The sequence below is a fragment of the Papilio polytes genome, unplaced genomic scaffold (assembly GCF_000836215.1).
Source record: "Papilio polytes unplaced genomic scaffold, Ppol_1.0 DF822067.1, whole genome shotgun sequence".
In the NCBI taxonomy this organism is placed as follows: Eukaryota; Metazoa; Arthropoda; class Insecta; order Lepidoptera; family Papilionidae; genus Papilio; species Papilio polytes.
This window is the reverse complement of record NW_013527137.1, coordinates 6,013,943-6,039,745: the sequence shown is the minus strand read 5'-3', so window position 1 is coordinate 6,039,745 and position 25,803 is coordinate 6,013,943. Positions and strand designations below refer to the sequence as shown.

General features: G+C 32.5%; 6 protein-coding genes across 12 annotated transcripts in view; 3 read left to right on the top strand and 3 right to left on the bottom strand.

Moving 5' to 3' along the window:
- LOC106106897 (glutaminyl-peptide cyclotransferase-like) overlaps positions 1–5,003 on the top strand; it is a 9,144-nt gene extending 4,141 nt beyond the window's left edge. Inside the window, exons 4-6 of the mRNA XM_013287556.1 lie at positions 616–656; positions 1,653–1,878; positions 4,418–5,003. Coding sequence (XP_013143010.1) covers positions 616–656; positions 1,653–1,878; positions 4,418–4,569 — 419 coding nt within the window. The 3' untranslated portion in view covers positions 4,570–5,003. The remainder of the gene's footprint in view (positions 1–615; positions 657–1,652; positions 1,879–4,417) is intronic.
- Positions 5,004–5,832: 829 nt separating this feature from the next.
- On the bottom strand, positions 5,833–11,693 carry LOC106107375. 3 transcript variants are annotated; one of them, XR_001225865.1, is made up of 7 exons: positions 11,156–11,692; positions 9,678–9,832; positions 8,638–8,815; positions 7,795–7,991; positions 7,185–7,373; positions 6,224–7,092; positions 5,833–6,017 (listed from the first exon to the last, which is right to left on the bottom strand). XR_001225865.1 is itself a non-coding variant. In XM_013288212.1 (6 exons), the coding sequence occupies exons 2-6, from the start codon at positions 9,813–9,815 to the stop codon at positions 6,496–6,498; spliced, it is 1,299 nt and encodes a 432-aa protein (XP_013143666.1). In that variant the 5' UTR covers positions 9,816–9,832; positions 11,520–11,693; the 3' UTR covers positions 5,833–6,495. The 3 variants fall into 3 exon arrangements, 2 of the variants coding, with proteins under 2 accessions (XP_013143666.1, XP_013143665.1); XM_013288212.1 differs by having other exon boundaries at positions 5,833–7,092; positions 11,520–11,693; XM_013288211.1 differs by having other exon boundaries at positions 5,833–7,092.
- A 434-nt stretch (positions 11,694–12,127) lies between these two features.
- On the bottom strand, positions 12,128–16,282 carry LOC106107261 (probable enoyl-CoA hydratase, mitochondrial). Its single transcript, XM_013288040.1, has 6 exons — positions 16,014–16,282; positions 13,943–14,119; positions 13,596–13,744; positions 12,936–13,140; positions 12,415–12,602; positions 12,128–12,223 (listed from the first exon to the last, which is right to left on the bottom strand). The coding sequence occupies exons 1-6, from the start codon at positions 16,120–16,122 to the stop codon at positions 12,158–12,160; spliced, it is 894 nt and encodes a 297-aa protein (XP_013143494.1). The 5' UTR covers positions 16,123–16,282; the 3' UTR covers positions 12,128–12,157.
- Positions 16,283–17,109: 827 nt separating this feature from the next.
- LOC106107262 (nucleoside-triphosphatase THEP1) lies at positions 17,110–18,488 on the top strand (the record flags this gene model as incomplete). Its single annotated transcript, XM_013288041.1, has 4 exons — positions 17,110–17,298; positions 17,390–17,646; positions 17,741–17,935; positions 18,441–18,488. Coding segments are annotated over exons 1-4 (546 nt in total), but the record flags the coding sequence as incomplete, so codon positions are not given.
- A 48-nt stretch (positions 18,489–18,536) lies between these two features.
- LOC106107258 (leucine-rich repeat protein soc-2 homolog) lies at positions 18,537–22,275 on the bottom strand. Of its 3 annotated transcripts, none has more exons than XM_013288035.1 (4): positions 22,064–22,275; positions 21,067–21,181; positions 20,457–20,557; positions 18,537–19,837 (listed from the first exon to the last, which is right to left on the bottom strand). In XM_013288035.1, exons 1-4 carry the CDS (start codon positions 22,113–22,115, stop codon positions 19,566–19,568), a joined length of 540 nt encoding a protein of 179 aa, XP_013143489.1. In that variant the 5' UTR covers positions 22,116–22,275; the 3' UTR covers positions 18,537–19,565. The 3 variants fall into 3 exon arrangements, with proteins under 3 accessions (XP_013143489.1, XP_013143488.1, XP_013143487.1); XM_013288034.1 differs by having other exon boundaries at positions 18,539–19,837; positions 21,281–22,275; XM_013288033.1 differs by having other exon boundaries at positions 18,540–19,837; positions 21,067–22,275.
- Positions 22,276–22,423: 148 nt separating this feature from the next.
- On the top strand, positions 22,424–24,844 carry LOC106107260. 3 transcript variants are annotated; one of them, XM_013288039.1, is made up of 4 exons: positions 22,424–22,468; positions 23,739–24,018; positions 24,278–24,432; positions 24,638–24,844. In XM_013288039.1, the coding sequence occupies exons 2-4, from the start codon at positions 23,800–23,802 to the stop codon at positions 24,804–24,806; spliced, it is 543 nt and encodes a 180-aa protein (XP_013143493.1). In that variant the 5' UTR covers positions 22,424–22,468; positions 23,739–23,799; the 3' UTR covers positions 24,807–24,844. The 3 variants fall into 3 exon arrangements, with proteins under 3 accessions (XP_013143493.1, XP_013143491.1, XP_013143490.1); XM_013288037.1 differs by lacking the exon at positions 22,424–22,468 and having other exon boundaries at positions 22,949–23,803; positions 23,900–24,018; XM_013288036.1 differs by lacking the exon at positions 22,424–22,468 and having other exon boundaries at positions 22,949–24,018.
- The last annotated feature ends 959 nt before the right edge of the window (positions 24,845–25,803 follow it).

Genomic DNA, 25,803 nt, shown 5'->3' with positions numbered 1-25,803 from the left:
AACAATAACGTTACATATCTACATAATTACGATACTGCCTTTTAAAAACTCGTTTTATGGTTTCAATTGTTTTATCAGTATACGATAGAGGTGACCTGACCTAAGTTTATCTAGAAAAGACATGTTTTCAAATAAATTAATAATTTAAATTGTCAAACAGATTTATTGTATACTGTGATAGTTTTAAACGAAACAAAATGTGACGTAAGTATCTAAAAGTAGGGTAAATATACTACTAACCTATCAATATTTGACCCGGCAATCATAAGTCATGTGAAACTAAATGAGGTTACTTCATTAGCGCTGCGTCCTTCTTTTTTTTGGTGACTGAATGGCCACTTGATGAGGCATTTACAGATTCACCGGGCTTGAGGTGGCCGAGCGCAGATGGCGCTTAGCCTAAACCTCGTTTATGAGCAACTAGCGTCTCGGAACGAGCCGTTACTTCGTTATTATTACCGGATTGGTGCGTCCTTCTTTTATTTCGCGCCATTTTATATGCCATCCTCTCTCTCGCTCTCTCTCTCTCTCCCTCTCTCTCCCTGACTCGCTTTCTTTTTCTCACACGTCTAGAGCTACACATCCTTGTTTGACTATATCTCTATTCAACGTCAGATGGCGTCATGGTTAAATTTGTTCATTGTAAAAAATACAAGGTTAGTATTTATTTATATTACAATTGCATTAGTTTAGCAGGACGTTACAAACCGCAGGCCTACACATTGTCTCACGTATTGCATAACAAACAGCCAATAAGCAATTATCGTACAATACATATAGTCAACGCAAAATACGCGCTAGTCGTGGAGTTGCGGAAACCGTAGCCCCTACTACTACTACATATAGTCAACAAAGAAGCACAGAGTATTAATATTAAAAAATAGATTTGATGTAATTACCAATTAGGATTAAAGTTAGATGCTTATCTCGGAATATTTAAGGCCTGTCCCACCGAATTGTAAATTGTCTGGTGACAGTCCAACGTGTAAAATATGTAATGGAAATGTCGGATTTTGTTTTCATCTCAGAGTGACGTCATTATTAAGCTATCTGAGCCTCTATCAGCCAGTGGTGGGGCAGGCCCTTATTCTATTTATTTATACAATGTTATAGTAGACTTTGTCTGGCACATTTCAAATTAAATTTTTACTTTTTGTCCTTAAAAGGATTATTTCCTCGTAAGTGTTTATATCCAGAAGGGCGGTAGTAACTACCAAAGATATAAATTGTACTCGTATCTCTTATATCAATAGAAATAAATAGGTCCATATTCCATAGACTATAAAGTACATCTGTCATTATGGAAAATACCTACCATCAACAATAGTCAACTGCCATTATCTGAAATAATAACGTTCATGTGACCGTGGACATATAAGTGCCGAAACCTTTATAGGAGGTTATGCAAGGTTGCACGTATTACAAGACCTCACATGTGTCACACTATACTGGTTGACAACATATTAGTCGTCAATCGTATGAAAATAACAAATTTATAAAGAACCTCAAACCGTCTCAAGGATTACTGGTTTTATTCACTGGTACCATTTATGTGACAAATTTAACAATACCCCCGAGATGTGTCAAGATGTACTGGTGTTTAGTGTGTTCCTCTGTCATTATATCCAATTTAACAAGATCTCTGGTTTTAGGATGTTCTAGTTCTCCTGGATTTGCTGGGGTGCCCGGACCCGGTGTTCTACAGCTACTTCCAGGCGACGGAGAAATGGTACGTGCGGTTAGCTGGCGCTGAGCAGCGGCTGGCGGAGCTGGGCCAGCTCAGCGCGTACTCCGTAGGGAAGGAGGAACAGACGTACTTCAGGTTGAGGAGCTCCGGTGCCTTCATTGATGATGATCATGTACCGTTCTTGAAGAGAAGTGAGTTATAAGATTACTTTTTTTTATCATAAACTAGCATTCGCTTGTGACTCCGTCGGTGTGGTATTAAAAAAACAAAAGTAAGTAGCCTATGTGTTCTTGCAGACTGTCGTCTACATCTATGCCAAATTTTATCGATACCCGTTGAGCTGTTTAGGTTACAAACTGTCACAAACATCCACCCATCCATCTAAACTTTCGCATTTATAATATTAGTAAGATTAGTAAGATTAACCAGCGCTTTACTACGATTCGACCTAAACTGAGTATCCTACTTATCGAGTATCGGCTAGTCTTGGATAGTACACGTACGATGTACTAAAAAGTAATGTTACTCGGCACTGTACTAGAAGTAACGTTACCCAACGGCTTCTGTCAATCGGACATTTAGTACTTTTAGTACAATTCACGATATCAGTGTTCGTCTCTTCGTTGTTTGATTTGATTGAATATTTGCTAGATTGAAGCATCCACCTTCGATAATGAGAATCAAAAGTGGATAAAATTATTTATCACTAAATTTATTTTCGCTAATAACATATGTTCGACCCTGCTTAAAATTTGATGTGAAGTAATATATAACAGTCGTTCTATTCTATTCATGTATTGTGTTCTCACAAATGTGAAGTACTAAAGGTACTAAACGTGTGTACTAGTACGTTTTCCCAATTGTACTAGTACGGTGCGCACTCGCAGATGTCCGATTAAGCCCAAGACTAGTATCGGCTAGTTGTGTTCGAATCCGTCCGAAATTAAATAATAATTAGTAGGTTACGTTTTTCCAGATTGTTCTATATTTATGCCAAATTTCAGCGAGATTCGTTCAGCCGATTAGGAGAGAATTTCTATGAAAATAACCTAAATTGTCAGTCATAAAACAGTAGTAACACATGCGTTAGTTGGCGGAAATTTGAATAATGTCAGATAATTGTTTTTCTTTGCCTAAATTTTGAGATTTTATTTTACAAAGACCGACCATGAAAACCATAAGTTTGAAATCAAAAATATATACATTTCATCTTTTATAGTGATTTAGGAAGTCACTCAGATATAAGTTTTTTACATGTAAAGTTCTACGATTATGACGTAACAGTTTCACATAATATACGTAAGAATCAATTTATATTTTTTAACGATGAAACGTGTATAAATATCGTGTATACAGTAACAAGAGAAAATCGATCAATACCGATTCTCCTCAGATATACCATGTTATTGATAACCGCGATAAGGACGATTTTACGCGTTATTTGCACTTTTTCTATCATTGCAAATCTATATAGAAACATGACTTAAGGCTAATAAAGCATCAAGCAAAAACTTACAAAAAATAGTTTATTAATTTAACTTGATGTAATTGTAAAATCAGAATTCCTAAAATTTAATGTTTAGAAAGCCCGTTAGATCCGCTCAATTTAACTAGACAGTTGAACAGTTCAGTTAAAACGGTGCTCGTGTAGGCAAAACTGTCACTTGAACTGTAAAGTTAGATCGTTTAACAGTGGTAGTGCCCGCTTTAACATCTTAGCAGTGCAGGGCCGGCACGCCCCCAGTAATACCACGACCACACAGAAGACAGGCGTTAAATGGAAGCAATTCCGTATTTCGTCTGATGAATGTGGTGCCGGAGGCCTCATTTAAGTCCCTTTCTCTTTACCACCCTTTTCTTATAAGGAGGGGATGGGAAGGGAAGTGGATTTGACGGCGGAGGAGAAGCATATGAAGGGGAAATATCCACTTTATGTGCGTCTCCTCCTCCGGCGTACAAGGGTAGGCAACGCATCTACGATCGCGGATGTCTATGGGCAGCGGGCTAAAAAAAATCCGATAGGATTAATACACACTGGCAATTATAATCTAAGTGTAAATTGAAAAGATTATTCTCGGAACTATAAAAGCTCTATGCTTCGCAATAAAATTAGAAAATCCAACATTTACAAAGTTTTATTGAATACTGTACAAGTCCCAGTTTTCTTCGGGGAATAACCTGTGGGTTTCATTTTCAAAGGTTAACTTTCTGTATACAGTTCTTAATAAAAGGTAAATATATAACCGATTGCAGTGAAATAGGGAAGAAAGTGCGTAGGTGTGTAGTTAGGGTCTTACTCCTAGGGGAGTACTCCCTTTACCATCAGCTGCAAAAATATTTATAAAATAACATCGGAAACTATTATGCGCCTTTATTGCAAACATGTATGCATTTATTTTTATAATCAATTACAAGTATGAAGAAAGTTAAAACAATGTTTATTCCCGTACAAAATTATGTATAGTTAGACTGTAAGATTGATTTAATTTTAAGGTAACTTATCTAAGAATGATTCTTAAGTTTTTTTTTTTAATTTTAAATTAATTTGTCATGACATATGTGTCTGTCCGTATTTTTCGGGTTATTTGTATTACAAATACGCGTCTACTTATTTTTGAAACGTTAACAAGTTTTCTAAATGTCATATTTTGCATCTGACTGTACCTGTATCAACTAAGCCTTTTAGTGGAGTATTTTTGAGTAAAACTGTCTAATGGTCTTATTTTTCAGATGTAAACGTGGTTCACGTAATACCCAATCCGTTCCCGAGCGTTTGGCACACCGCTGATGACGACATGTCCGCGTTAGATTTCAACACCATAGACAATCTTAATAAAATCTTCCGAGTGTTCGTAGCTGAGTACTTACACCTACATCCCTAGCATTTACACCATAGACAGCCGAAAACAAGATGGCGACTGGAAGCGATCGCCTTGCTCAAACGAAACTTTTTTAAAGTGAAAGACAAACGAGGTGCTCTATTCCTATAATTTTAAGTGTGTTTTAAATGCTTGTTAGATGGTTGTAAATTAATGCTTGACTTACAGAGTACAAAATACAATCTAATATATCTAAACCCATATTTATTCTTGAATTAAAATATTTAATCATACATCTTCGCACTTTTAATCCTATTGAAAAGAGAATTTGTAATAAATAAGAGATTTTAAAGTTTGTTAGTACAAAATAACGATTTTAGAATAAAATGCTTTTTCTATACTGTTTATTCAAAGTTTTAAAAAGAAACTGCAATATTAAGTACAGAGAAATGTACGAGTTTTTTTTTGTTCAAAAGTAGAAAAATATTTATTGTGATACCATGTTGACATTTCTAAAGCTTTATTTTTTAATAGATATCGACGATTTTTTTCTTTATCTGTACATAAATGTGATAATTGAAGGAATTTATTTTACACTATATTTAAAATTACTTGTGTACTTAATCTATGTACTTCGAAATCTTTGTTTTATACATTTTGACTTTGTAGAGCTTTGCAATGTGATATAAATAAATGTTATCGATTTGATTTTGTTTTATTTTATTGTTTCAATATTCTTAATAATTTAAGTAATATTAGACAACTTATTTAATTGATACTGTCGCTTTAAACTCAGAGCAATACTTCTCGCCAGACTCAGAATGCGCGCCAATCTATCCATACTTCTAGTGACATTGACAGCTGTCAGCTAGGGACGTGACGTTTATGCCGATAATTAGAGTTGCGCCAATTCTATAGCACGGTACTAATTTTGTTCCTAACAGTAGGTAGGATTAGGGATAGTAAATAAAAATAATAAATAAGTTTTATAATTTATTTAAAAATAGTAACGAAATCATAACATACAAAGTGAATATTAATATAAATGGAAGGTATTTCAAATAAAATCATATAATTCATGATTATTACGAAAAAAATCTTATATACAATGTACTAAATTACATAATGACAACGAAAGCACATTTTTATTCTAAACAAACACGCATACACGAACATACTAAACATTTCATATAAGAAACTGACAAAAATTTAAAGTTTCTGCAAAGAAACAAGACAATGTACATTTCATATCAATATATCCGAACAAATGCTTAAGCCTACAAAGAAAATTCATTAAGAAAAAAGAAAAATAATTAGAAGTGTAAATAATGAATGAACGAAATGTCAAATTGAATGATTCGTCATGTGACATACAACATAACTCAATCACAATCAGTGTTGCCAATGCTACGGCAATTGCCGTGGTCGACGGTTTTTGGGCTATCAAATTACAAAATCTACAGCTTATGGCCGCAACCCTAAGGCTTCAGATTCTACGGCTTTTCAAAGATCTACAATCAAAATTTTTTTTAATAAATTAATTCATTCTAAAAATAAACAATAAATAGCTTGTGAATAAAAAAAATGCGTTACTTAGTTATTACTTGTACCGGTAATACTGAAATTTAAATAAATCATTTACCATTTTACAAAACAACGCAGGGACAATTTTACTACAGTTCATTGATATTAAACAATTTAAAATAGTAACATTTACCTACTAACGTTGAAAAATTTTCCTTATGGTATTACAGCCCACCAATGGTCTTTTCAATTCATATACGGCATTTTTACACGATGTACACAACCGGGTAAGCGTTTTTATTGGCAACACTGATCACAATAAACTTAATTAAAAAGTTTTTGAAGACTTCATTTACCTCTAAAGAGGTTGGTTGCAATCAACACTGGCAATTAACTTGCATAATCTTTATAAGTATAAAGAAAAACAAATAATGTCTCATGATGCAATTTGTGTATTAAACATTTCTAGAAGAAACTGTCTAGAATTGTATTTTTAAATTTTTTCATTGCCCGTTCCTCCATTTCTGTGATGGCTTGAATTATATCTCTTTTATTTTTTCTCAATTCCGCCGTTTTTGCATCTATACATTTATCTGTATTACTGGATGCAGTTTTAGGTGACACTGGTACAGAATTATCATCTGTATTTCTAATAATTGTATTAATTTTCTCTTTAAAAATATTTACTTCATCGTCTGTTTCTGAATGCATACCAATCACATCATTCTCAGTCTCTATGACATCATTCAATGCGTTAGTAAAGCTCATATCTGCATCTGATGAACTACTTTCGTCCAGAAATTCATATTCTTCACATATAACCGGTTCTTTTTGTTTTATAAAATTTTCAACATCTAAAATTGCATCCTCACTATTATTGGCAACTATTTGTACATTTTCGATATTTTCTTTAGAATTCGCGACTAAATCAAAAGAATTAATATCATTATCACTGGCAACTTCTGATTCTTCTGTGGTTTTCGAACGTTTTATTTTTTTACCGGTAACATCTTTATTTTTCTTTGACTTATTAGTTTTCGGCGGTGATTTTTCTTGTATCTGCTGAAATTTTATTACGAGAATTGTTAATTTAATAAACAATTTAACATTCAATGAATTTTATTAAAAATAATCAGGCAATGTATAAAAGGTACCTCTGGTTTCTTTGAAGGTGTAAAATCATTCTTAATAATAACAATATCTTCCATAAATGATTTCATTAGTTTTTCCCGAACCAGTGGCACACCAATAATATCTGATATCGAATCAATATATGTATTAATGTCGAACTTTTTTTCCGAGTACAGCCAGCAATAGATTGAGTTGAACATTTCTAGATCTTTCTGAAATTAAAAAAAAAAAAATTACAAATTAAAAATATATCAACAATAACATTATTTTTATGATAACGAAATTTTTTTTCATGAAAGCTGTTTTTATTAAATTTATATAGTAACTAGCTTTTGCCCGCGACTTCGTCCAAGTGGGAATAAAGAACAAAAGTCAGTAGCTTGTGTGTTCTTGCAGGATATCCTCTAGCTATAACAAATTTCATCGAGATTCGTTCAGCCATTTAGTCTACAAACTCAAACTTTTATTCATCCATCTAAACATTCTCATTTTTAATATTAGCAAGAAGCAATTATTTTTTTTAATTCCAGTCAATTAATTTGTTAGTAAAAGTAAATTTGCAAGACCAGTCAGCAGTGAAAGTGTAAACTAAAAAATTACTCTACTCCAAAAATTATTTAAAATCATACTTACTTGCACATCTATTGTAGTCAACCAGATCTTAAATGTGGCCTTGACCGGTGTATTAACAAGTTGCTTGAGAATAAAGTCACTTTTCACGACCACTACACCCCAATCTCTGCGGGAGTATGGTGCAACCAAACTCATGCCTTTCTTAAGAAATATTTTTTTCCTAACATACACGTTGGTAGAATCAACTACTAAATCTTCTGAAAAATATAATAAAAACGATTCTGCATATGAGAATGCATTGCATGCACATTAATTTTTTTTTAAAACATAAGATAGCAAACGAGCAAAGGCCACTTGAATTTGACAAAATGGCGAAACGACCTGACCATAGACATGTAGAAATGATAAAAATTATAGGGCATATATTTGAGAAATGTCAAAATATGGAACAAATAGTATAGGAAAGAGGTGTGGTATTTTTAGTGACCATTAAACAATGTCACTAAAAATACCACAGTGGCATACACATGTGGCTAAGTCGTTTAAACACTTGACTTGTAATCTACAGGTCTTGGGTTCGAATCCCGCCATATACCAATGTGATTTTCGATTTTTCGAATTTTCATATGTACATAATTTACTCGATGTTCTTACGATGAAGGAAAACATCATGATGCAACCTGCATATATCGGCGAAGAAATTTAAAGATATGTGTGAAGTCAACCAACCCGCAGTGGGCCAGGGTGGTTGACTATGGCCTAGTCACCCTCACTTAGGGTAGGCTCTGAGCCCCTCGGTGGGGACGTATAGTGAGCTGGTGATGATGATGATGAAACAATGGAATTTAAAAAAACCTGATAAACTAGAGAAGCATAGTTATGAAAGGTCTAATTTTAACTTACCTTCTGTATATTTTGTCCATTTTAATAAAGTTTGTTTCCAATTGTTTATTTTATTCTCATCCTCGCACAATATTAAAACGGGATTAGTTAGCAATTCGCGTATTGAATCCAGGAATAGAGCAACTTGTATAGATTTACCATAACCTTCGGGATTGTTTATTATTACACCTGGCTTTTTCTGTAAATAAAAATATAAATTGTTAATATTGTGTCAAAATTTAAATAAATTAATGGTGAAGATTCATATTGTAATCTACATATTAACTAACCTAACCTAACAGAATAGTTTAATATAGGCAAAACTTCAACAGCCTTAAAAATAAATATGGTATAAAGAATTGTTTTAATCTCTAAAGAGATTCCTTAAAAGGAAGGGGGGATTTTTGTCTTTAAAAGACACGCCAATCCCATAGTGCTCTTAATGATTATGAAACGGTATATCGGTAGTAGGCTCAGCCAGTAGAGATATAATGTCTACATCAGCCAGGTTGAGCTTCAACTCCTGAAATAGTAGCTCACACATTCTATTTCACTCACATTCCAACAAGTGTTGGATATCTTCTGGTTTTCTGCATGTCCCACAATTGGGCGACAGGGTTTTCCTCATCAGATATCCAAAACTCACTGTTGGATAGTGGCCAGAACGAAGTCTCAGCGCTGATCTGATATGTCTCCTGCTCAACCCGCATGTGGTATAAAGTTACACTTAGGAATAAACTGAGTATAAGCAAATATAAGTACAAATTTTATATCTTAAACTTTATACCGCATTTAATTGTAAGGGTGTTACAGTATAATTTTGCAGACAGTTAAAATTACGACTAAACATGTTAACTGGACAGTTTTAATTGTCATCCATCCAAAGAAATTTATTATACTTGCGTTCGTTCGTTCGTAAAAAAAAGTGAGTAGTCTGTGTTCTTCCAAACAATCCTCTTGTCTATGTCAAATTTCATCAAGATCCATTAGGCAGTTTAGCCTAACTCTAACAAACATCCATACATCTAAACTTTCACATTTATAATAGTAAGATACATTACATTTGTATATCGTCGGTACAGGAATCTTATGCCTTCAATTTGATGCTGAGCGAGATGGAAGGTGTCTACATACACATCTCTCTGTCCCTCTCTATCAAGATATAATCGTTCTTTTACTGGTTTTCTTATACAAGTCATTTTAAAGCTCCTTTTATCTGAAAAATAATAAAACATTAATTTTTCAAACGTAACGTATCAAAGTAAACGAAAGTAACGAAAATCAATTATAATGCAAAATAGCTGTTGCCCGAGACTTCATCCGCGTGGTATTAACAAAAAGCTACGTATCCCTCGGGAACCGGATATTTCTCGGGGATGAACCTTACCCCATGTGTACTCCAGACTTTGTTTTATTTCTGTGCCAAATTTCAATAAGATATGTTGAACCATTGCAGAATGATTGAGTAAACATTAAAAAAGTAAATTAATGAATCCCATGGGAACCAAAGCTATTCCCGGGATAAAAAGTAGCCTATGTGTTTTTCCAGATTATGCTCTAAAACCTGTGCCAAATTTCATAGAGTTCGCATCTTTCGCATTTATAATATTGATATGATATACAACATATGATTTAAGAGTTAGAACTAGCAATAACAACTATTGCATGAATCTGCTTATAGGGTGCAATACCACAACACAAAGCAGGTGAGAAGTGGAAGTAATTTTCCCTCTATCTCTTTACGAATGATGGGTGCCATTGTTATTTCGATGATTTTTTAACATCTAGGTGGAAGATAATTGAAAGTATAAAGAACAAGACTAAAATTTTGAATAGCAACTAACTAGATAGATGAACTCCAGTTGAATTTTTCGTTTCATCTGATGAGTGTCAGAGGTAAAATTTTAGTCTTCTACCCTTATAAGTGATAGGAAGGGGAGGTTTGACATAGAAGGGAAATATTGTCTTACAATCTGGTAACTTTAATTGGCAAAGGTGATTAAAGGTAGGTATAGTGCACAGCATCTACATATCTAGATAGATATACATGGGCAAAATCACTTCGCTATAAGCAAATTCTAGGTTAAAAAATAGTGCTTCAAACAATAAGATGTGATGTTACAATAAAAATGGTATATTTTTTTGATTTCAAGTAAAATTTTGAAATATTCAGCTTAATGTTTATGTGATCACTTAGTGATGATTTCTTGTGTTAAATCAATACTAATGAGCCTTAGTAACTTTGATATTGCTGTCTAAAGTTGTGAATTATAACCATAATACAGTGCATTTGTACAAAGTTGTTGTCAAGTGCAGTTTTGTTAGTACTATACAATAGTTGTGGGAAGCTGAATTAAAATTGATGGCCTTAATTATAGTCTATAGTGTTGAACGCTGAGCTGTTGACTTAGTTGTAGTGCTACAGGTCAGCAGTTCAAGACCTGATTTGTTGGACCGGTTAAGTGCTGATTTACTTTCTACTTTGCAGTTTTGTTTAAAAACACCTGGCATAAAAGACACCATATATTTAAATACTTACATTACTAATGTCACTGGTTTGTAATATGTATGAAAAGTTATAAAGAAGAGTTTCTGTTCAGTTGACATAGAATGGACAATGTCATGATCAAAATATACAGCATTTCAAGATAGAAAAGCGCCAAAAATACAGGAACACTGGTTTTATGTATTTCTAAATCTTCAAACTCCTGCATAATGTGTTTATTACGGTACACATGATCCCAAAACATGGATAACGTTTTAAGCACTTATTTCTCAATTCATAAACAATAATCTTAATGTTTCCTCAATATAAGTTATCTATAATGCATTCTCATTGAAGTATTCAATACTCCATGTAACAATACACGAATAATTGAACGTAATAAGAAAAAAAAACTAACACCTTTGCTTTGTTGATAATCTCAACAACTTTTTACCAACAACTATTTCTTTAATCTATTAAATTTTTTAAGTAATCGTTTTTAACAACATTTATTATTCACTTATTATAACAACTATTATATTTATATTACTACCCTCTTGTGTATAATATTGACTCAAGGTAATGACATATTCATCCCGTTTCACAATTGTTGATGCTTGTCATTTATTCATTGACAGATGTCAAAATCAAAAATGTTTCGTTTTCCAGAATTCCCTAGTTAACTAATAAAACAAAAAAAATTGCTAAATCTTAGCCCAGTGAAATATATTTATACGTACATCCTGCATTAAATTAATAAGTTAACTTTTTAATAGAAAAAGTTGAGGAATGAGCAAGTGCAAGGAAATCTGGGTGCGAGGCATATTTTTTCTTGGATTATGGTATCTAGATCAATGACAAAAACTTACTCCTTTTTCTAAGTTGTAGTTTTGAAGTTTGGTAGAAGGGGAGAAACGTAAAAAAAAACAATCAGCTTAAAAATAGAATGTATATTGGCAGTTTGACTCCATTATAAAATATATATAAAAATTGTAAAACAAATAACATTTTCCCTTAGCTGTCTCATTCAACATTTTAAACGCACAAATGTATTTTTTATTCGTTCTTGAAGTTAGGTGATCTCTTGTCGATAAAGGCAGTCATACCTTCTTTGCGGTCCTCCTGCAAGCAAAAGAAAACAATGAAAATTACAAAAATAATCACATTTTATACTTTGGCAGCTGAAATAGTGTCCAATAAATGCACATACAAAATGTTTAACGGTTTCCCTGGTATTTCAGTGAGAAAACAACCGTTTAGCTACTTTTGACTTTGATTTAATTAATTTTTGAATGGCAACTTTATTTACATACCGTAGCAAAAGTGCCATAGAATATGGACTTCTCAAAGAGTAGACCGGATTTAAGAGTGGTCTCGTAGGCCTGGTTGACTGACTGCTTGGCCATCTTCACGATGAGCGGGGAGTGTGTGCCGATCCTCTCCGCCAGTTTGATTGTTTCCTCTAACAGTTTGTCAACTGGGAAAACTTTGCTGACCAGACCTGGAACAAAATACGATTACGCTATTTTTAATAGAACTTATTCATGCATCTACAACAATATGCAAAAAATCCATTATCAAAAAGGCTTAGCGTTTACTTTCGCGTAGGAATTACCCAAAAATTATTACGAATACGCAAAAAAATATTACCTACAAAACAAAATTTGCAAAAAACGTAAAAAAAAGTACTATAGTTGGCTGGGTTCTTTTTTTTATAATAAAGGGGAGATAATGAGCTGCGGGGACACAGATGTGGTCAACGACGCCCAAGGACATCCGCAACATCAGGGGAACTACAGATGCGTTATCGTCCTTTTCGAAAATGGAATCTTACCCATCTTCTCAGCCTCCTGTGCGTCTATGAAGTTTCCCGTGAGCACGATCTCCATAGCCTTGGATTTGCCGACGTACCGCGGCAGGCGCTGAGTGCCGCCCGCGCCGGGGATCGTGCCGATGTTGATCTCCGGCTGACCGAACTTCGCCTTCTCACCCGCGTAGATTATATCGCAGAGCATCGCCAATTCGCAACCACCACCGAGCTGATATAAAAAATAATGTTCTATCGTTTGAATCTTAAAATAGTGAGTGACTACAGTAAATAGGAGTGGTTTTCAAAGTGGTACAGGCCGCCCCTTAGAAGTTTACAAGGGAAAATGCGGGGTCCATGTATATTTTAACTAGTTCTAAACTAGCCCATATATGCTTTTAATGTTGAACGTTTCATGTGTCCTATTTTTATTAATTTAAATAATTGACGAGGATCTACTGAAAACAGTTAAACCTTGAAATAAACCACGACGAAAAATAGTTAGTGATTTTCTGATCTACAGTTAAGATGAAAGTTGTTGGAGGAATTGCTAAACACTAGATTTTTAGCATATACGTCCCATCCCTATGACATCTGTCAATGTCATTAAGACGTATTAGAATTGCGCGCCATTCTGTTTTAGTTAATTAGGTTGTTACAATTATATTAATTGGTTAAAATACTAACAGCGAATCCATTAACCGCAGCAATGACAGGCTTGCCGCAGTTAGAGATGTCCTCCCACTCCTTGAGGAAGCCGTCCTTAGTATTGGAACTGTATGTGTTGTTCTGCATCTCCTTGATGTCCGCGCCAGCAGCGAACGCCTTCTCGTTACCTTTAATTATATTAATTAGACTAATTTGCATAATGCCAAACATTGTTGCGACTTTTAACTTCCCATGAGACGCTGCTCACAATGTAATGGGGCCGTTTTTTGTACAACTCTAATTCTGTATAAACATATTAATTAGTTGATTTTCATTAATGTTGCCTTTTTGTAATCCAAAATTTAATTTATGTAATCCATACAAACCAGTAATAATAATGGCGGCAATGCTCTGGTCGGCGTCAAACTCATTGACTGCTTTTCCGAGCTCCACAAATAGTGGCTTGCAGAGCGCGTTCAAAGCTTTCGGTCTGTTTAACTGGATAAGACCGACATTCTTCTTGCTTCCCACTACATCTACCTTGATGTTTTCATATTGCGGTGCTGGAGAAATGTACAATGTAAAATTAACGTAATATACATGTTAAAATGTAATATACAATTTGAAATATAGTATACATTGTAGAATAAAAGTAAAATGCTGAAATTTATTTTTTAATATTGCTAATCTTTAGAGCTGGACACTGAAAACTAACACCCAGAAGTCTCTGGAAGCTTTTGAGACATGGTGCTACTGTAGAATGCTACAAATAAGCCGGACAGAAAAGATTTCAATTGAGCGGGTACTAAAACGGGTTGGCAAAAAACGAGAATTGTTGCAAACCATCAAAAAGGAAAAATTTGCATATTTGGGGCATGTTTTGTGACATAAAAAATATGAGCGTCTTCAACGTTATATAAAAAGTGATTTTCTAACAGTATTTTATTGATCAAGAAATTAAAACTATTCTTGTGAAATGAATGAAGAAACTTTGTATTGCAAAAAAGCGCTGTATTTTTTCATTTTACCTGGTAACAATAATTCTTTTGATGACAACATTGTGATTTTAAAATCTATTTTCAAAATACCTTCACACAAGTGCGTTTCTTAACGTCTTAGTAAACTATATTCAATTGAAATCAACAGAAAGTGTTGCAAAGTTATTAATTATTTGTTTATTTTTTTGACAAAAAACTTGACAGTTTTTGTGAATTTTAAATAGTTGATATCAGAGTTATTTTCACACAATTGTATATTGTTGAAAAATGTGACAAATTGCAATAACGACTAGACGGTAGTTATTAACTTTTAGCAGGAGACCTGAATATTCAGATGGTCTATTGTAAACCACTTGAGTTCAACCTTGATATGAGTACTGTAGGGAGCAAGTCTGCAAAATGCCTGAGCACCACTTTATTGTGCATGGGCCTCGCTAGCTAATGATCAAAATAAGTGTAGGAGGCAGCTGGTCTTATTTTCAAATAGTTTATACCTATTTAGAATATCTCAGGAGCATCAACCGCACTTTAATGATTCCAATGGGTCTGTGTGTGCGTAAATCAGTCGCAGATGCACTAAGAGATTGTGTTGCAGATTTAATAATTTACATTAAAAATTGTACATTTAACTATTCTCCATGCCCCTAATTCTGTATTTATACTGATAACATAATGAGTGAAATGTTTTTGACTGTTACTTGAGATAACGAGATAAGGCAATGTTTGAAGAAGTCAAGGTTGATAAATGTCTTTAATCATTCTGGTATTACATAATACTATTAATATAATAGTTGATTACAACATTTTTAACCTAAAAACCATTTTTTTCAACTTACTCAAAGACTAAACATGAATTTTTACTCTAAAGATGCTTTTTATAACTTTATTTGCAAAGAAAACATTTATTTTCTTTATTTCTTCATTGCTGGAGGTCATGCTATTGTTGTACATTTATCTCTTAAAAGATATTTAGACAAAAAATGATGTTTCTTATGACCTTATATAAAACAATTCTTATGTGATTAGAACTCATTAGCATACAATGTAAAAATTAAATTATTTCATTATTTTATTTTGCATTGAAATTGCTTGGAAGGTGACACTATAAAATGGCAAAGTTTATCAAACATCATTTAAGCAATAAACAGTTACAATAAACACTATTGTCGAAATAAATATGAAGATTTTATACCGTAAGAATATTCCAGCTTTTGTTAGTTTAAAGCAGTTGTTGATGTAAGTTCTAAGTATTACAAAGGTTTGATTCTTGCTTGAGGCCAACATGGGAGGGAAAAGCAAACACTTATAAAATGGTTAAGATTCCTCTAAAAAAAGGATTTTACTAATAACAATAAAATAAAAAAGCCTCTTCTTTTGCTTTTTGTCTCATCTTGCACCTTTTTAAAGTTTAACATTTCCTAACCAAAGTTTAAGTTTAAAAAAAAAACGATGAACGTACCTGTGCTATAGAACTTAATAAAACCTGTATTTGAGAGAGTAGCAAACCGGCCGGTGGTGATTACATTTTTGCTTAAAAGAACTCGAGATACTAGACCTACCGACGCCATTTCTTATTATTTTAAAAAAAGTAAACGTTTGAGATACAAAATTAAAAGGTATATCAAAGTAAAAATACTTAAAAGTTACAACATACGAGTTGTGAACTTTGATACAATGATCAAATTGATAAAAATGATAAGAGGAGGCGACGATGATTGAAAAACTGACGTTTGATCCAATGTTGCCTATCACCTACGACGAGATATGTAACGGCATCACTAGTTTCGAGTCAAATTTAAAGTAGTGATACGTTGAGTTACGAAAGTGTAACTACGTTACTCTAGCGTGTTCGGCTTCGAAGTCGTGATTTATGAAATGAGTTGATCAGGAGACCTCGGTTTCGACGTAGAGATTTTTGTAAATGCGTTATTCGGTTTTGTAAATGAGGTCGGTCGTTCGTCGTTCAACATATAATGGTCCTTTAATTAAACGCCGAATTTTTAAACTGTGTATATTGCCTATGTTTGATTAATTTTTGTGTCGTGCAAGTTAGTATGATTATATATTTGATAGTTGTAAATGTTTGTTTTAAAATTTTACGGATTTTCCTCTTTTTTTATAAAAAATAACCAATAATTTTTCAACCTATATATGTAATAGAAAGTTAGAATGTTATGTAGTATAGTTCATTTACTTAATACAGTCTATATTGTTAGGATTAGACTTTTAATCTGCAAAAAACTAGAATTTTACAGGTAGGAAAATAAAACGCGTTTTAGTAAGATCGTCTTATAGTTAGTGATCCTACGAACATAATCAAAATTAAAAATAATAAGAGCATCAGATAGAAAGCTTAATCATTTAAAAAGGCAAGGAAAATGACAAATTATAATCATTTTACATATATAACAGAGGATTTATTTTGATTGAGTATTATTTTTGCAATGGGAATAACTAGTTACAAAAATCACTATTGACACCGAAATTACTGGTTTCGTTACGTTTTTTAAAAAATTACGTAACGACTCACGTCTACTGGCAACACTGGTGATCTGTCTGTTCTCTGTCAGCTGGCAATCGTTTGTTATTGTTACTGTTTAAATCTGTTTTATTTTCATTTTGTAAAACAAAACTTACATTGTTAATAACCTTGTTATTACGTTATTTGTAGTAAGCGTATAGTTAAGTTAATTGCGTAATGGCACACAATAATATAAAATTCTTCATTCTTACTGGAGATCCTGGTTAGGTATTTACTTTCTACTAGAGACTAAATGCATACAATTGGTTAAAAGTTAGTGGATAAGTGTTTCTTCACGTTTAATGTGTTTTTAGGTGTAGGAAAAACGACACTAACAAAGAAGATATCATCCATGCTTTCCGAGAGTGGTGTTAAAGTACATGGTTTTTACACAGAAGAAGTCAGAAACAATCGGGTCAGAGAAGGCTTTGACGCTATTTCTTTCGAAGGGAAGAGGGGTAGATTAGCTAGAGAGCAGAGTCTATTAAATGTACCCGCGAAGTTTAAAGTCGGTAAATATGGTGTTCTTGTGGAAGAATTTGAACAAGTTGCTCTGCCATGTCTTTCAAAGGTAAATGAAGGTAAAATTATTCTAGTTTGCAAGCAATTTTATACATTTTTAGTTAAAATATTTATAGTATTAATGTAGTAAAAATTAATTTCAGGTGTTAGACAATCAGACATGTTTGATAATAGATGAAATAGGGAAAATGGAATTCTTCAGTAACTCCTTTAAATTAAAAATTAAAGAAATCTTTAATCCTATATCAAACTATACAGTTTTAGCAACTATACCAATAAGGAGAGGAGATGCAATTATCGAATCTATAAGAAATAATAGTAAAACAAAATTATGGATGGTAAGTTGAAGTTTATTACTTTGAAATATCTTTTCTAATACTATTTTAAAGACACATCTTAAAGTTTCAGTCCTTTATGTGTTAAAAATTCTCACAACCCTAATGATAGCAATAGAAATTCTTTTTTTTTAAATAACTTACTTACTGCATTGGCGCATCAACCCAAAGTGGGTCTTGGCCTCCGACACAAGGTTTTAAATAACAATGTATATAATTGTGAACATGAGGTAATTGACACCTTCCTATTAAAACCTACCTAAATAATTAAAGGTTGTAATACACACACCTATAAGTTGAAACAGTAGCTGGGATGTCAGTTATATGCCAGTAAAATATTCATGAGATCATATGAGACATAAGCTTCATATCCCTCTTGCTCTTCCCTCTATTTAGCTGTCTCAAAATCTGATATAGCTGGCACATTTGCATGTGTATTCCAGTTTTTATAAAAATTATGCTTCTGACAATTTTTTATTTTTAAAGTATTATTATTATTCATTTTCAGGTTACTAGAGAAAACAGAAATAAAATTCATGTTGATGTATTAAATGAAATGCAAAAAGTTTTCAAGTTATAAACTATATTTTATTAAAAAAAACAACATTACATTTAACTTGACAACAGTTTTAGTTATTGCTTATTTGATTAAACTTAAGATAAACAATTTAGATATGCAAATAAATATGTACTTATATGTTTGTAAGGAAAATGTATGTTTTTAGTTTTTTTAATATGAAGACCAAAAGTTTTTTTTCTAAACAGAACATAAACTATCATTAACAAAAACATAAGGTAACTATTATAGTGTCCGCACATCTTTGATTAAACTATCGTAAAACTGTTGTGCGATTGTGAATTGCTTCACAGCCAACAGTTATTTGTACAACTAAAAATTGAGTAGTGTGTGCACCTCCATATGTGAGAGTCAAAATGGCGGGTGTACTATCACGAATTAAATTAAACCACTTACTAAAAAAATGTACCTAACGTGTACTATTTAGTACCTTACTCAAAAAAAAATATATACCTTCTCTAGAACGTAATTATAACGAAATTAAGTTACACCCGCCATATTGACGCCAGGTACATTTTTTTAAGTAATTTAACTCGCGATGGTACACCCGCCATTTTGACTATAGCCTTATTGGCATCAATGCGAGTCTAAACAATCATGCGATAGTTTAGTTTTGGGTGTGCATATGATACAATTAAAGGAATTTTTATAACAAAAAACATAACAAAAAGCTTATTAGTGTAAAAAAAATTATTATGTGGTTCTTAAATAAGCACCATGTCTCTTAAAGTAAATACGATACTAAGCGTAGTCACAAAGAAGTTTTTATTTTAATCTATTTAATGACAAGTAATTATCATTTTTTCATTAATATTTGATATTCCAATTTTTTTTTGTTATATTAATATGATTTGCATGTTTTTTGTATGCAGATCATTGCAATAGTTTTGTTAAATATATTCTAACTAATACAAAAATAATCAAGAAATACTTAATAAAGTTTTGTACTTTAAATTGACTAACAGAAAGTTTCAACACAAAAGTTGTAAAAACTTCATGTTTTTTGATATTAATGTTATATCTTTTTGTACTAAGTTGGTTAAGTTTTAATAGTGGTCAGCTATCATCACTGGAGTAATCATCAAACTGTCCATCAGATTCATATTGTATCTGAGGGTTGATGGATTTTTCATAGTCTACCTGATCACCGACTGACACAATATGCATATCTACAGGACAAAAGTTGCCTTCCTCCATCTTCTGTTTGATGAAATTTATCCAAGGTGATTGTGAAGGTTTACTTTTATTGATATAGCATGGAACCCAATAATTATCAGAATCCCAGTCCTCTATAGAGCTTGGTGGACGATTTTCTTTTCCCGAGTCAGCTTTAAAAATCAAATATACATAATTATAAGAGAAGTACTAATAGTGGTTAATGGAGATATGATTATGGGGTCGATAGTTCGAATTCTCGACTATTAACCAATCTTAGAGTTTAGAAGGAACAGTACAAGTAGTAAATAAATGAAATATTAATCAACTAAACTATTTTAGCATAAAATAGGTATAAATTTATGTTCACTATAAGTTACTATGTTTGTATTTACTAGCTATAGCCCGCGAATTCGTCCGCGTTGAATTAAAAAAACAAAACTATGTGTTCTTTCAGGCTATCCCCTAGGTCTATACAAATTTCATTGATATGCGTTCAGCGGTTTAGGGTACAAACTCTAACAAACATCCATCCATCCATCTACTTTCGCATTTATATTATTAGTATGATAGATGCGTGAACTTTTTTATTTATATAGTAACTAGCTGTTGTTCGAGACATCGACCGTGAAATTAAAAAAAATACCTTATGTTACCCACAGATAAATAATCTTTCTAACGGTAAAATAATTATTGAAATCAGCGCGGTAGTTTTTGAGTTCTTTCAATACATACAAAAATACAAATCTTTCCTCTTCATAATATTAGTATAGATGTAAATAATATACTTACTTAATGGTGGTGATAATTCACCATCACGAAAATAGAAGCTATCATCTGTTAAATCTGATGATGATGAGTATACACTTTCTGTTTTATCATTTTCTTGTTTTCTGAAAGCAAATTTGTAAACTTAACCCCTAAATATCTGAAGTTTCAAATCTGTTACTGGGGTTATAAATCCCATTGGCACCGACAATCGACTTTATTTTAATACTAGCTTCCGCCCGCGACCCCGTCCGCGTGGAATTAAAAAAAAAGTGAGTAGCCTATATGTTCTTTCTGACTATCCTCATCTATAAAAAATTTCATTGAAATCTGTTCAGCCGTTTAGGCTAGAAACTCTAACAAACATTCATCTATCTATCCATCCATCCATCCATCTTAACTTTCGCATTTATATTAGTATGAAGTATGATAGTATGGTTAGGTTGCTTACATGTTACCTTTGACTGATAATCCTCAAGTTAGAAATCAATAAGGAGTCTATCACGAAAACGGAAATGAAATTTCGTTTTCACTTTTCATGCTATATTTTTTTAAATTGATTAAATGTTTTAATTCAATTTTAAAATCAGGTTTATAAACTTATTTGTTAAGTATTCTAACAAGTAACATTTACCTTCCATCCCATCGTCCTATATTATGAAGTCTTAATTTCTCTTTTTTACTTGTATATTCATTGTCGGTTGGTTCATCTAGATAATTTTGAGCTAGATCTGTTTCTTCAATTCTACCTAAATCAATCAGTTCATATAGACAGTTATCATACAAATCTAATTTCTTAAGATGTGGTAAGCTACATATATTGGAAGGGAGAATGCATAACTTATTACCATCTAAGCATAAAGTATGTAATTTTTTTAATTTCATGAAATTATTGGGCAAATCTAGAAGATGATTCCACGATAATATGCATACTTCCAAGCATTCTAAGTTGCAGAACTCATCAGGCAAACTAATAAGTTCATTTTGAGCTAAGTTAATCTCTATTAAGTTTCTATACACATCTATATTAGGTTTTATATTTAATATATGTGTGTAAGTTAAGTCTAATTTTTCTATATCACAGCTTTCAATGAGGCCCTCACAAGGTAGGTTGGTGATATTATTAGCTGCAGTATAGTTTATATTATTGTCACCGAGTTTAATACATTTTGCCTTTGGAAATGTTCCTAGAAGTTTGAAAAAATTATTCAATCTACAGTGATGTATTTTAATATCTGTTAGGTTTGTTTTGTACTCTATTATTTCTTCAAAGTAGCCATGTTTGAAACTATTAGCTAGGTTAAGATTTGAACTTATGTTTAATTCAGATAGTTTTTTTGGTGAATCGAACCATATCCAGGCTGGTGGGCCTTGTAGTTCATTGTTGGATATATTTAAATATTCTATGCTATGACAGAAGCTTGGTGTTTCATCAAAATATTTGATTTTGTTATAGGATACATCTAGAACTCTGATATTTTTAAGATTTGTGACTACTTCTGGTACGTTTTCGAGTCTGTTGTGTGAAAGATTCAATTCCTTCAAATTAGGCGGTAATTTCATATGTTCGTCGAAATTCTTAATATTCCTGTGGCTCAAGTTTAGTATAGTTATGTTATCCTTTATAATACCATTTTTATGGCCATTTAGTTTATAAATCGTCTTATCCTCAGTCTTGTCCATTTTCTTAATGTAAGTAACCTAAATCATGAGATCTCTTTTATTCTATTATCATTCTATTTTTCTTTCTATCCTATTAACATCATAGAACTTCAAAGAAAAAAACTAAATTAAATTATGTTTTTAGCCACAACCGCAGTATGAATAATTGTACTTTAAATAAATTAACCTACGAAACAAAATAGGTTTTTTTTGAAAATACGGCACGATTCTGACATTGACATTTAACAAGACAAAGACAAGATTCGAGCCATAAACAAGAAATAGATGGATAGATAAGACAAGATTCAATTTTGTTTTAATGTTGCCATCTTTGTTAAAAACGCATAATATAAATGCTTTGCCTAAATAAACTTGTACGTAACGCTGTATTAATATCTATCGCTTCCATACTTTTTGTAAATAAACGATTTTTGTTTTCAATTAGCTTACTCTAGATACAGATTTAATACCATTAGCAAAAACGTTTACAGTGTCTCTTTTATATCCAGTTGTGTATGTATAAATTAATTGATGTTTACTTAAACGTTATCTCTAAAACCGAAAGACACCTACAATGACACTACCAAAAATTTAACAGAGGTAGAGTTGGGTAGAGCCCGCTTTAACATCTTCGCACGAATGGGTCGGCTCGCCCGGTGATATACCACGACCACACATAAAACAGGCGTGAAGTGGAAGCAATTCCGCATTTCGTCTGATGATTGTGGTGCCGGAGGCCTTTTAGTGTCTTTTCCTTTCCATCCTTTTCTTAAGAGGAAAGGAAGGGAAAGAAAAGTGAATTTGACGGTGGAGGAGACGCATAGGAAGGGGAAATGTCCTCTTTATCTCCGTCAATTAAGGGTAGGCAACGCATCCTCAATTGCGGTTGTTTATGGGCAGCGGTCGCTTTCCATTTCGGTGGATTCATGTGGCCACTTGCTTGTTTTCCACCTTATTATAATAAAAAAAATGCAGGCTTACGGTCCAGTACTGGCTAGTTGTTCTGGTCATATAATGCGCCATTATTGTTTATACCATTCACTATAAGTTTATAGCGATAGGTTGCGTGCTTTCAGGTAGTTCTAATGATTCATGTTACGCGATTGTAAATGGTAAATGCCGAAGATGTTATTTGAATTGCTTATGCTTTGCAGCTAGTTGCACTGACTTGGAATAGCTTACGGCGATTTTTAGCGCAATAATAAATAACGACTGGGCGATATAATATTGAATAGGGCTCACGATCTAGTCGTTGTTAGTTTAGGTGCAACGGGTTTGTAATATTTGTTATAGGACTATTAAAACAGTTAAAAACTGCGTTACTTTGGAAAATGGATTTTTGTTTTCTGAACTAATGTACTATGGTAGGTTCCTTGTACTCCGGTAACAGGCTTAATGCTTCCAAAAGTCACAATGTCGAATCGTGTTACTAAATTTATAAACACTAGCAAACGTGACCGAACTATTCCCAAATGCGATTGTTAGTCGACTAACAACAATGTTTTGTAAACTTTTAACAGTAATATACAACTTGAGAAAACCACTGCGATCGTAGATGGGCTCTAATTAAAACGTACAAAACATGATTCCTGTAACATATTTCCGAATACTTTCTTTTATATTGTTTTCTTTACTTGCTGTTAGTAAAAGTTTTGACGAATACAAACCAGACATAGCTCGACTCGGTAAAACAAAGAAATCCAAAATGGGTAAGTTATTGAAAATAAGTAAAAAAATAACTAAGATTTCTCCTAATAACAAAGTTGTTTTTCATCATTTACTACGTGAGTTTACTTTTTTTACAGGTGAAAAAACAGCAATAGGCACTTTTACTAATGTCATAACACAGATTCAAAATTTACCAACAATGGAATTTGGACGTAAATTCAGGACTCCTTGTAAAACGGGGAACAAATGCGGAAAGGTTATCTTTGAATTTTTTGAACTATCTTATCTTACTAATATTATAAATGTGAAAGTTTAGATGGATGGATGGATGGATAGATGTTTGTTTGTTAGAGTTTGTTGCCTAAACGGCTGAACGAATTTCGATGAAATTTTAAATGTAGAAGACAATTTGGAAGAACACATAGGCTATACATTTTTTGTCAATTTCACGCGGATGGAGTCGCGGGCGAAAGCTAGTGTGTACATACTAAATAGTGTTGATGCTTTTAAAACAGGTAATAAAAAGACTTATGGTACCAAAATTGGCACAACTGGAGAACACAATTATGGGTATAATGAAAGAGCTGTCGAAAATGTCTCCAGGGTCCCGACTGCCCGACAAATACACCAAGACGGAACCAATAAAACTATTATTGGATCAAAATTATAAGTAAGATTTTAATTAAACACTACGCTAAAGTGCTACTAGGTTTTAATTAAATTATAATTGGATTTAGCGAAAACATCTACACAAAAATATATTGACAACAAATCTTTAAAATTAGCGATTAAATGTAATCTTCATATGAGACTTTTTGAAATCAATCTTTGGTATATAGAACGTAACTAAGAAAATGCTGTATTTAATTTTGTAGGGAAGACGTGTGCATGGACAAACTGGAATCTTGTTTGAAAGAAGATAAACGACGCAAGAGGATTCTTAAGAAGTTATTCTTTAAAAAATACAACGCGATGCGACAGGAGCTTATTGGTTATGGCGGGAGAAGACTTTGGGGCGGAGAAGGAAACTTGTTCTATAAATGATAATAAACGATGAATTAAAACCATGTTGATATTGAAATAAATTTAATTAAGAGAATATTAAACTTTTATAAATTATGTCTTGTTTTTTTTCTATAGTTTATAAGCTGTTGCTCGCGAATTCCTTCGCGCGGAATTATAAAAAAAAACTTTGTAATCTGTATCATATTCATCTAAATATTCACATTTATAACATTAATTTGATGTCACCAATAAAATAAAAAAGCAAAGTTTAGAGTTAAAACATTTGACGTAGACAATTTTCGGATATACTAAGCCAAAAATTGTGTAATGGATGGGCCATAATCTTAGAAAGTGGTCGATGTTCTCTTTATTTTAAAGGCTATTTAATGGTATGACAAATAAAAACAATCCTGAATCTTAACTTTATTTTCTAGATCTTTCCTAGATCTAAGAGATTTGCAATCATAAGAAAGATTATAATCAAATAATTGATAGAGATTTCGTGCTAAATACCGTTGGTTTTCTGGACAGTTATTTTTAGCTAAGTATAAGTTTTTATGGGACCTTTTTTGTTGGAAATAGTGTTTACGTTACCATTATAAGAATTCTATAAGCAAGTTTCTAGAATTATCTTTTCTCGAAATTTGTATTTAAATTTTTCTCGAAACATAATTATAAATATAGCGTCTTTATTCTTAACTAGTAAATATGAGTAGAGGTTTAGACGAATTTACTTAAAATATAGGACCATAAAATTCATAGTTTTATGTATTTTTTATTAAAAAAAATAGACTGTACAAAGATTTAGTTACAGCAGCATTCATAGGGTTTGCGAAATCGTGATTTTGTATTCACGTGTTTGTTTGTTACACAATAAGATTGTGCACTACGGTGTACCACCGAATAGGAACAATAGCTCAGTTTTATAAACAATAACATTTTTCAAACTTTAACAGAAGTTGCAAGTTGCACTAACCGCGAAAGTTTTACAGTCGTTTCTATGAAGAAACCATCATACGTATTGCTTATGCAATTA